Raw genomic sequence first — 12,624 nt, forward strand, 5'->3', positions numbered from 1 at the left:
AAATTTGCTACTCTATTCCCTGTTCTTCTCCTCCCTTCTACTCCTTGTTCTTCCTATACTCCCAGCTATTCATCTCCTCCCTGATATTCTTATTTCATCTTCTCCTCCCCTCTGTCCTCATCCTTTCCTACTCCCTTGTCCGCCTTTCCAGTCAAACATACATAGACAAATACACATGTCATTGGGGCCTCCCCCACCTTCTCCAAGACAAACAAACACACAGACCAATTATCCATGCATGAGATTTCAAACACATCATTCAGTAATTTAATAGTTTTCAAAATACCACCTACCACCTATTGACAACAGAATTGAACTCTCTTTAAATATTTTGATTTGATAGTTTCTAAAAGCTGCTTGCAGTGTATCAAATTACATCTGTGTTTCCTCTCTCTGAGTTAAACAGGACTCAAGTATTTCACATGTTGTGTGGGCTTCATGGTGCAGGACGAGAACAAGCAGAACAACATCACAGCAAATATCAACATGACCCCTCCATGAACTCTTAACCCTGGGGTCAGACAGGAAGCATGTTAAGTCACCAGAGGGAAGTCAAAGAGTTATGCAGTCCATCCTTTCGCTTTCTGGTTCTCCTCTTTTTCTCTCTCTCTCTCTCTCTCTCTCTCACTCTCTCGCTCTGTCTCTCTCTCACTCACTCTCTCTCTCTCTCTCTCTCCTTTCTCTCTCTCCCCTTCTCTCTCTCTTCACATTGGGCGTTCCTATGGAAACTCAGGCATGGCTCCTCTCTGTGTCTTGCAGTCGATGCCACATGTAGGCAGACATTCAAAAGATGGGGACAGGCTTGGCTACGGACAACCTCCTTCTAAACACCTTACAGGCCATGTTCCGGAGAAGGCCCTGGAGAAGTATCCTCACACAGTCCAAGAACACAACGGCAAAACAGACACATCACAGCCTAAACGGATTCACTTTCATGTAGAGAGCTAGGCCCAGCTCCACCAATCAGCAACAAGGACACAGCAGTTCGAACACCACAGTAAGTCTGGGCGGGGAAGGGAAAATCTAGTACAGAAGTGCATTGACTCAACAGTGACCCCGAAAACTCACCAGGCCGTCACAGTTGCTGATGGCTACGGTGGCTCCGGGCGTGTCCGTTACGTCACCCACGTAGAAGCAGTCCCCCAACAGGGGCTCGGAACGCGTGGCTGCTCCGTTGCTGTCGTTGTCGTCGTCGTCGTGCCACTCCATCTTGGCTCCGGGGGCCACCAGTCGCGCGTTGTGCCGCAGACGCAGGTGGAACTCCCGGCCGAAGACGGTGACGTTGTAGTAAAGCTGTCCATGCCGGGGCCCTCTGTCCTCCGTCTGGTCCTCGTACGCTCCCTCTCTTCCTCCGACCTCCCTCCGCCAGCGCCTACGGTGCTGCCCCGCCCCTGCCCCCACCGCGCCGGCCGACACGACATGGGACAGGAACCGGCCGTCTGCGTCCACGCTCACAGGCCTCACCAGTCCATACTCCCCCAGTACATGCTGCAGGGAGTCTGGAGGGCAGAGGAGGTAGGTGGATGAAGGGACGGCGATTGAGAGAGTAGAGAAGAGCCAGGTAGAGACAGGACAGCAGGAGGAAGAGGACAGGACAGCAGGAGGACGAGGACAGGACAGCAGGAGGAAGAGGACAGGACAGCAGGAGGACGAGGAGAGGACAGCAGGAGGACCAGGACAGGACAGGAGGGAACAGAAAGGGAGTAAGGGGATAAGGAGAGGTGGAGGGACAAGAGAGGTAGGAGTGAGAGAGGGAGAAAGAGGTAGAGGTCAGACAAAGAGAAAAGGAAAAGTGGAGTAAATTGAGGAGTGTTACTGTAGGGAGGAGGCGGTTGGATTCTTTATTTGTTCCATTCTCAATTGCATCACTTCATCATGGAGAACATGCATGACATCCAACAGATAAACCTAGTCCACAGCTACGCAGGAGCATGCCCCCACTAATGAACCCAGATGCGACCCCACGCCCTAGTTGGGCTACATGATAGAAAACAGCAACGTCAGCATTTGCGCGTTGGGTGCATACACGTATCGCTCCCTCAGCCCTGTCCTCACGCGCAGCTGCACGAATACAACAGAGATAAAGCAGCAGAAGATCAAGGTGCTGATTACGGCTCACACGCTGCATAATGTTTTTTTGGTTTTTTTTACCACCTACCTCGACTCCTATGGTGCTAACTTATAGGCCTAGCTTTGGCATGCAACTGAGTAAAGAAACAATTGCGTGACTGGCTTAATAAAAAATATTTGTGGAGCCAGTAGATGACGAGATTACAAGAAGGAACAACAGAAGAAAGTGTTGTATGCATTAATTATATTTGTTCGAATGCATAAAATGATAACAAATAAACCTCTTCATAATGACAAAAAATATGCAAAGTATGCATACTGTATCATATTTTGTATAATAATTAATGCTTACAGGTCTGCAACATGCATGCTGTCCCCTGAAGCTTTGGAAGACATACTAAAACACAATTTCAAAATTATTATTTTATATTTATTTTAGCCAACTGCGCCAATATTATTTCGACATAACCAGGTTATTTATGCACAACAGGCAGTTCGCTTGGCGACGCATATAGCCCTATAACTGTGACACTGACAATGACACCTCCCTCTGAGGCGGCTTTTAGATACGCGAGAGAGATAGATGCTTCCTCCGGGGCCGCTGGTGACAGAACGCTGCACCTCGCCCACCTATCACTACTCACTACTCAAAGACACAGCTCTAGATCAGAAGTGACACTAACAACTCTTCGCATTCTGCTCGATATCACTCGTGTTGTTATCTAAACAGATATATTTACACAGTCAATGCATAAAATTGTGTTTTAATCACTATGATGTGTGTGTTTATAAGGGATGTTGTTGGCCAATGTAACAGCGGTGAGAATTAAACAGGTGAGGATGAGGTGCAACACGCACTTGTACTGCCAGATCTTATCCTTCAGATCTTATTCACAACGCTCCAACTATTTTTTTTTTCGTGGACATACAAAAGTGTACAATGTAAAAGTTTTCTACAGAACATTAGTGTGCTCTTCGATACTATGTGTACACTGGTGCAATTATAACCTGCATTTGTTATTATAGTAGCATTGCTATTTTTCTATTTTTATGTAACATAACGGGAACTACATGTTCATTTAAAATCAATAACATTCAACCCTTCCGTTCCGTGACTAAATCGATAGCTGCGATCTCCACGTAATCAGATGAGGTTCAACGCAGACATCCACCGCTCCTTGCATCCTTTTTACAACCAAAGTGAATTCCCCCTGACTGTCCGAAATGCTGAAACACCGCCCGCGCCAGCAGCCGGATAAGGAGAGGGCAACGCACACTTCACAAACACTGCCTGCCCTGATGACACAGCACAGAAAGAGCAGAATCTCGGGGTAAAGTATCGGGAACCATCATCTTTTCAATAAGCCAAAGTTTAAACGCTTTGGGGTGTGTAAATAACTGCCTATAATAGCTGTATGCTGTCGGGCGCACCTAATTGCGCGCTTAGCCAATTGACCCCGGCTTATGGAAAGAGCAAAATTGTAAACATAGACTCCCACTTTTACGTACCTACGCTACTGGCGATATATAGGCCGCTTGTCTGCAGAAAGGCCGGCAGAATGATTAAGATAGTAAATCCAGGCGCGAGACCCATGGCAGCTCCGAACTGCGCAGGTGAGAGAGTGGGACTTCGGGCTCCAGTGTGCTCAAGTTCCCCGCGACCAGCCACACCGCCACGACAGCAACAGCACAGCAGCCCGCAACTAACTGCCAAGTGCACCGGGAGAGAACGCGCCCCCCCCCCCTCTCTCTCTCGCTCTCTCTCTCTAGCTCTCTCACTCTCACTAACTCGCACACACTCTCTCCCTCTCGCTCCTTTGCTTTGCGCTCTGACAAGTCTCCGACTCTATATACATACACATACACGCGCGCCCACACATTTCTTACTGTGTTGCGCGCGTAGGGACAAGCAAGGAGGATCAGAGAATAGTTCTAAAAGCATTCGCTGTGCTGCAACTATTAGTGAATGACAGGTAAACTTAATGAGGAAAACATGCGAAAATGAGAAGCGTTCCCTGTCCAGGATTGGTGGCATATTTTGGGAGAAAAACATTTTTTTTATAGTGACTTAAACTGTTCTCCCCAATCACTATTTGTTGGGTTTGTTTCATCGGCCGGTCCCACCAGCATCCTGCAAACCTTAGTATAAACTTTGAATATTCTGTGAGCGTCCCGACTAAGAATAAGCAGCGGAGCAACAGCGCCTTGTGTGGCGGCTGGCAGAATAAAACGACTCGGGTAAGGTCGAGAGGGGAATGTTAAACGCAGGACCCAAGGGCCTAATTTACGGAGCTATTGCACTAGACGAGTGCAAAGTTAGCTGTATTACAATGAGAGGAAAGAAGCTTAAATTTAATGTCCAGTCTTTAAGCATCGTCTTTCATTTGTGGTTACACTTGGGTTACAGAATGCTACATACCATAATTAATGTTAACCTTTGAATGATTATTATAATTTTTTTTTCAAATACTGTACATGAAAGGTAAAGAGAGAAAAGTAATGCTTCAGCTTAATATAGCCCTTATAGGATGGAGCTTTTATCTCATTAGCTTCTAGCGCCTGCGGTTCAGGGGTGGGAGTCAAAGAGATAGAGAGAGATGTATAGAATAGGGAGAAAGCGAGAAAAGGTGGATACAGTGAAGAAAAGAGGCAGCGAGGAAACGGGGGAGAAAACGGATAGGCAGGAGAAATATCTAGGCCAGTGTGGAAGCAGGCCTGTACCCCTGAAGGTCCCTAAAACATTTACCTTTAAGTGATTTAGCAAACAATCTTGTACAGGTTGACGTTCAGTAGCCCCCTACTGGCCCCCTTGGGAACTGAACCCACAACACTTGCATTGTACGTACCAGGTTCTAACAACAGGATGACACACGATCCACTAACAGTGACGCAGACCATGTGTGTGTTTGGGGAGGATGATGGAAGGTGGGGTGAGAGAGGAGCCACCTTTGGCCTTTCCCTCTGTGTATGCACATATACACACACACACACACACACAGTACACACGCACACACACACACACACGCACACAGTCCCCGTGAGGTGAACCAGCTGCAGGGTAGAGGTTTGGAACACTGTGACATTTCACAGCGACACCACAAGCACTGAGCACAAAGGGCGGGGCTCTCTACTTAAGGATTGTGTGGGCGTTCACATGCCTGAGTGTGTGTGTTGTAGGGGGACAGGCCAAAGGCAATTCCCACACCCACCGCCCTTGGTCTGCTCCTGGTTGCTTCGCTGTTGCCATGGGGATACCCAAGCCCCGCACCTTGAAAAGTAGACTTGGAGAAGCTGGGAGGGAGGGAGATGCCTCTAATATCCTTCTCCCAGACCGCTGTGTGTTTGTGTGGGTTATTATAGCTGAAGCTCTCCTTGGCAGAGGCCACCTAATAACAGGTCCATTGTCTGTGCATGTGCAAACAGCTTGTGTGATTGAGAAATATATACCTGTTTTGTCAAATACATGTTGAACTGTTGTGATTCTGTGATGTTTCTGTCAGTGGCAGGTGAAAGTGGTTAGTATGTTTGTAGTATTTGACAGGTGAAGGCCTGGATGTTTCTCTGTCTGGATTAGAGAGAGCTTCATAAAACCAGAACAAATCAGAAGAATGCCAACCTCTCCAATGTTTCATTTAGAGCATGTTTTATTGAAGGCAACAAATACAATATTAACGATTAAACATTTAGACAGAGCCTGTGTTTATTTTTGAACATAACTGAAATGCCCCAGAAGTCAGGCATAAAAAAGTACATACACAACAAAATGAAATAAAAACAACCCCCCAACCATTCCAGTTATCCCTTCCCCTCCCTTCAGTGATAGGCCAACAGAACCCAGGCCAGGCTACTAGAATGGAAGCACAAGTAATGGGTACAATTCAGTACAAGTCCAGTCTCCATGCAGACCATGGAGAGCCAGTAAAGCAATATTTATTTATTTATTTATACCTTTATTTGACCAGGAGAAAAACCTTTTGAGACCCGCTGTCTCATATTTCAAGGGAGAGCTAGCCAAGAAGGCACCAAAGCTCTGAAAGACAATGTACTGATCTATACCATCCCTGAGTCATTTTAAGTGTCTCAGCAGGGATGTGTCTATTATACTGTTCAACTGAGGGTAGCAGGGGCATCTCTCCCTGTCTGTGCTTTTGCGTGTCTCTCTCTCGGTCCATGTTTTTCTTTCTGTTTCCTCCCTCTCATCTTTCTCTATCCTCTATCTCCATTCACTCGCCGTTCCCTATCTCTCTCTTTCTAACTCTCCTCCATCTTCCCTTCTCTATGTCCGTCTCTCCACCTACTCCCTCATTCCTCCTTCTCTTTGAGGTAGTGGTGTAGGTGTCCTTGCTGAGGTCAGACAGCAGGTCCCCATGTGTTTGCATGGATTAGCATGTCTTATGAGCTGTGGGACAGGTGTTGAATTGTGCCTCTGAAAGGTTACATGACCAGGCATCAAACCTGGGCCTTGTCAGGCTAAAGGCTCACAACACTGTGCATGTGTGTGCGTGTGTATAGGCGTGCGGGCATACCATGAATTCCGTGCAGCACTTGGAAGGTGGCATTGATAGACAGGTTGATCAGTAGGAACAATAAAGGTGTGACAGCAAGACACAGCAGGAAGAGAAACAATGAGCCAGTCAATGGTGAGGTGAAGGTGTAAAACAATGGAAGATTTATTAGATACCAGAATAAAGTAGTCACCATGCATCTTCACCCTCAACTTCTACAGACACCATCACAGTCTGGAAAAATGACCTTATAATTATATAATATGCCACTGAAAGGCTTTGGACAAATTACAGTACCATATAGAATATTGTGCCCTTTGGAACCCCTGCAAATCTATAGTAGTCATAATAGAAAATATAACATTATTATTATTATTATAAGGTATAATAGCTAAATTGACTTGCAGCAACAACCTGGGAGCCACAAAGGATAACTGCTTTGCCAAGGGACAGAACCACATAGCCAGCTCTGGGATCGAATGTAGTTTCTCTAACCAGTAGGCTATTTGCCACCCCTAACGTACCTTGTCAGGTTCAGCATGGCTGACTTGTCCCATACTACTGTTGGTCATGTAGCGAGTTCTCCACAGACATCTGATAATGATGCCTACCTCCTACACTTCATACACAGAGGCCAGGGTAATCAATGAACAACGCAAGTGGTCTATTTTCCAGATATGCTTCAAATATCCCTCTCCTTCTCTCTCTTTAGTGTGTGTCTGTGTGTGTGTTTGTGTGTTTGCGTGTTAATGTGTGTGGTTTTCCACTGCCCAAACAACACACACACAGAGTACGCACACATATAGTTCAAACACACACACACACACGCACACACACAAACAGATCAGGTCTCCATCCGTATCCTTGAAACGAAACCCCCAAACCCTTTAAACAGCTGCTGAGGCAATACACCTTCTCATTTTTTTCTACTACAATTCCTCCACTGTGCCAACCAATGCTCAATTAATATGTCTTAATCTCCCTACATCCCTAAGAAGATTAGCGTTACATTTTCATTTCTGTATAATGGCTGTGTGTCATCATGCCGCTCCTTGCTTCAGACCCCTTGCTATTCATCTGACCAAAGTGCAGGACGAACCTCCTATACGTACCAGTGCTCATTGTGGGTCTCACCGTGGCTTAATTGCCCACATTGGGTGAGTTGTCAGGATAATTCCCATCCTCCATAATCCTGCAGAGAGAGGGAGAGTTGGGCGAGGTAGCGGCAGCAGCCGGTTCTAACTGACTCCGGACACATTCAGACTGATTTGTCCACAATGGCCGCCGTGTCTTGCCTGACCACAAAGAGGTCAAGGGCCTTGTGTGTAGTAATTACGGGAAATGTGTGCAGGGAATGCAGGGGAAGTGCATGTGACAGCGTGCATGGTTTTGAATGAGAGAGGCCTGAAAGCGTTACTAAATGCTAGTCACCCTGCCAGAGTCCATTTCCGTGAGGAATGCAGAAAATGAGTTTGGGTTCCCTTTAAAAGCTCCTACCTCCTGTCACTCAGATTGGACTGCTGCCACGACAACTGTCACAACACGAAAGAGAGGAGAGCAAGATGTGGAAGGAAATGTCCCTTCTCTTGGTGGATTTGTAGCTCAAGTGGACATTTCCCTGTCTTGTACCCTACAATAATATGATCCTGATAATAACAAATGACATTTACACTGTGCTTTGTCCAAAGTGGCAGTCAAGTGGGCATAGATCTTATGTATCGGTGCCCCAGTTGGATTCTGACCCAAACCACTCAGTGCTGCCATATTCTGTCAAGTCACTCAGGACCAGTTCATTCGGTGTGGTCTCAGTTTTCTACCCGGCGTTGTGTTGTGATACACGTGCACATGTCTTTGGCACCCTGGAAGAGACACTGTTGCTTGTGTCTTCGGGCCATGGTTAATACAGTAAAAGGTGCTGTTCTGTGTTATAAGCCGCCAGTCTGGACCTCAAGCTGCCATCTTCACAATATGACCGCAGGTCTTTTTCACTCGATGCATCTCACAAAGGGGCGCCAATCCCCTGTAGCTTGTCTCTGAGCCCAGGTTACAAAAGCATTGGGGACACTCTCACCCTAATCTAACCCTAACCTTAACCCAAACCCAACTTAATCCATAAGCCCACAAAAGTCCTTTCTTTTCTTGTTTTGATGTCCTTTCACAAAGATTTGGTCAATTGTTTTACCTAAATAGGTAAGGAAACAAGATACCCACAGAAAGGAATACACACACACACACACACACACACACAAACAAACACCCACACATACACTTTACACATAAAAAACATACACATTAACGCACACATATACACACACATGCTCACACCAATACTTTCACACATCTACGCACACACACACGCACAAATGCATGCATACATGCAAACACGCAATTCACACACAACAAAGTATACTGGGTACATTAGCAGTGCGGCAGGCAGAGAGCTGGAGGTGAGAGGGCTCTTTAATTGAATTGCCGTCCGCACCACTCCTCCATCAGCGATAGGGTTCAGGGTCGGGGGTGTAGGACAGCCAGACTGAAACCATTAAATTCCACTGAGAGAGTGCATGGCCCCTCTGGGGAACAGTGTTACTGTGACACACAAACTGAAGGGCTCTCTCAACTACGGCCCTAATGGATTGGTGCTATTTTTCAGTTCTGCTTGTATATCAGCCAGGTGTGAATTCCATCTCCTATGTCATTGTCTCATTCAGTAGTCTGTGTGATGGTGCTGAGCACTGTAATAAGGGTGTTGTACTGTAAATCAGCTGTGATTAGGAAATAAACTGCAGGGAATCCATTTGGAATGTGTGTCATCAATATGATGGGGGGGATTTTTTTACACACAAGCCCACAAGCACAAACACACACACACACACAAGCGCGCACGTACAAATCCCAGGCAATAAGGTTCACAATCACAGTAATTTACTTTATCCAACAAGATCTGACAGACTCACTTTAGTATCAATGTTTCCCCTGGTAGGAATTAATGTCTGTGAGTGTAGTTGGTAAGAGTTAAAATGTAATTGCCCTTTATTTTAGATTTCTACTAAGCTTATATGGAATTGAGATGCTCATATTATACGTATGCTGAGAACATAATATTGTTAGACTGCTTCTGCTATAGGGCACAGAACAACATTCAAAAACACAAATGTAGAATGGCTGAAAAGATAGGGGGAAAATAAATTATTGGGAACATTTTTTGATGTGCATTTCGAAAAAATCTGAGAGAAATATATTCTTGGCACTAATTACCTAATTTGCATATACATTACGAACACTCTCCTTCTTAAAGATGTAACACAAACAGTTTTTTGTGACTTATTTTTGTTTGGTTCCTCTTACTCTAATCAATCCCTATGTAATCCACTATACCAATGGGTTATAATGATGGATTATGAAGTGCCTGATAGATATAGTGAAAAAGGATGTCTATAAAAAAACACACAGATCAATTTACAAATTAATTTGTTTAATTAAGGTTAAAACAGTAAAAGCCTACTACATTTATATAGGCATGTTGCCCCATTGGAAGGTAGTGAAATTGCATGCACAGCCCCTCGCACCCTGCCCTGGGAACATAGACAAACGTCTCTTACTGAAGTAGATCTGAAGTCGATCTGTGTGTGGTATCTGATTTCCATAGAATAAAAAAAAGAGAAATCCCAGACGCGGCTATCCTGTCGTTATTAGCAGTCATCTCGGCCTTCCTCGCGCGTGTGTGTGTGTATGTTTGTTGTTCCTCCCAGAAGCCTTATTACTGTCACTCCATACTACTCCATATTTCTAGAAAGTTTGACAGATTTCTTCTGTTGCTCCTCTCATACACACATCAGGGGAGAGAGAGATCACTAGAGGGGAGTGAGAGAAAGAGAGAGACGTGCAATGCGCGCACACACACACACACACACACACACACACACACACACACACACATATATACACTCAGAGGGAGAAATAGCAAAAGAGAGGGAGACCGTTAAAACAACAGAAAGAAGAATGGCTGTTTGTATAGGTCCTTTTCAGGGTCAAGGGTCAGGGGTTAAGGGAGTGTGGGTGTTAGGGGTGGCAGGCCGACAAATTGTTACGTAAAGAAGGAGACAAGATGATGAATGGAGGAGCAGGGAGTGGAAACAAGGACACGGCCAAAGGCTGTCAACTGAGTTAACCTCCAGAAACTGTGTGGTAGAGAAACAAGACAGTGGATGAGTTGAGAGAGAAAGGGATGGGGAAGTCGGGTAAACGCAGAAGCAGAGATTAATCAGGACTTTCGCAACACCTGCCTTCCTTAACGTCTGCCAATTTCTATACAACAAATTAACTTTGATTTCGTCAGCACATGTGGCCCAAGATGTACACCATTCCGAAACAGCATGAAATATATGCTCCACAATCTGTATTTCATGTTCCTGTGAGGTTCTTTGTGGTCTGTAAGCTAAATACTGATTGCATCATTTATTACTCTAATCAAAAACATCTCTCTGGCCAAAAGAGTGCAAGAATGGAACCAAGAATTTACCATGTTCCTTTTAATCATGCATAAAAAGTTATTTTGGTAGAATGTCCAGTTTCCCAGCCAGTATGGATTTTTCTGCAACATGCTATCATGGTGTTGCTTCAGAGCTTTTCCAGGGTGGGATCAATATTTATGGGTGAAGATAATGATGAACCATGCAACAATCTCTCAGGTCATGAGCTCTAATCTGGCATGAAAATGCTAACCCAGTCCGACCCAAGCAATATTAACTGAAGCCAGTGCCCAGGCTCCGTTCAGTGTCAGAGGAACATGTTGATCCCGGACCCAAAAAAGCCTGAAAATAAAAATAATCCGGACCTGGTTGCTGTTTCGCTAACACTGCAGAGAGTGAAGAAAGAAAAATCTTGAATATGTAAAAAGGGGAAAATTTAATTAAAAATAATCAACAAATGTTGTTGATATGGGGATTATAATACATCCATAGCCTGCATGTCTTCCGAAATCTGACAGATGCTGCTGCATCTGTTGTCTGTGTTGTTTGATTCCGTCAGCTTCAACTTCAACAGACTTCATCATGACCAACATGTTTAAACTGTAGGAAAAAGCTATTTCCTGAATTCCACAATTTTGCTACACTTTGCCATGTTGGAAAAATTAAGACTGTAAAAATTATTTCATTAAGAACAATGAGTTCATGCACAGCGTTAAATTGTATATAACTTTGACAATCACTAAAATACAAATACATTTATTCGAAATAAAAACTAAATTATAAATTAAAAAAATTTAACTATTAGAGTAATGAACAATTAACCCTTTGATGGGTATAAAACAGTATGACCACTCACAGGTGAAGTGAATAACGTTGATCATCTCCCTACAAGGACACACGTCAAGTTCTGGGTAGATCAGATGGTAAGTGAACAATCAGTTCTTGTAGTCAACGTGTTGGATGTAGGAGAAATGGGCAGGAGTAAAGACCAGAGCGACTTTGACCGGGCCCAAATTGTTATGGCCAAGGTCTCTCTGAAACGGCAAGGCTTGTGGGGTGCAAACGGTCCAAGGAGGAACAAACCACAAACTGGCGAGAGGGTGTTGGGCACCCGAGGCTCATCGATGCACGAGAACAACGAAGGTTATCTTATCTGGTCCGAACCGACAGAAGGTCCACTGGGGCACAAGTCACAGAAAATGTTGACGATAGTTACAGGAGGAATGTGTCACAACACACAGATCGTCGCACCCTGCTGCGTATGGGCTGCGTAGCTGCAGACTGGTCAGAGTGCCCATGAAGACCCGTTAACACTGTCGGTAGCGTCTACAATGGGCACACAAGCGTTGGAACTGGACCTTGGAGCAGTGGAAGAAGGTGGCCTGGTCTGATTCTTTCACATTACATGCCCGGCCATGTACGTGTACACTGTGTACCTGGGGAAGTGATGGTACCAGGATGCACTGTGGGAAGACAACAAGGATTTTAATGCTCTGGGCAATGTTCTGCTGGGAAACCCTGAGTCTGGGCATTCACGTGGATGCAAATTTGACACGAGCCACCGACCTAAACATCGC

At 45.1% G+C, this 12,624-nt stretch overlaps 1 protein-coding gene across 2 annotated transcripts in view; it reads right to left on the minus strand.

Annotated features, from left to right (window-relative positions):
• LOC109614569 (A disintegrin and metalloproteinase with thrombospondin motifs 2-like) overlaps nt 1–3,849 on the minus strand; it is a 132,843-nt gene extending 128,994 nt beyond the window's left edge. Inside the window, exons 1-2 of one of the 2 annotated variants that reach the window (XM_013133529.3) lie at nt 3,580–3,849; nt 1,069–1,499 (exon numbers count right to left, since the gene is read on the minus strand). In XM_013133529.3, the coding sequence (XP_012988983.2) occupies nt 1,069–1,499; nt 3,580–3,664 (516 nt within the window). In that variant the 5' untranslated portion in view covers nt 3,665–3,849. The remainder of the gene's footprint in view (nt 1–1,068; nt 1,500–3,579) is intronic. The other variant, XM_013133530.4, reaches the window with a different exon arrangement.
• Nucleotides 3,850–12,624: the final 8,775 nt, after the last annotated feature.

Source organism: Esox lucius, chromosome 4 (assembly GCF_011004845.1).
Source record: "Esox lucius isolate fEsoLuc1 chromosome 4, fEsoLuc1.pri, whole genome shotgun sequence".
NCBI lineage: Eukaryota > Metazoa > Chordata > Actinopteri > Esociformes > Esocidae > Esox > Esox lucius.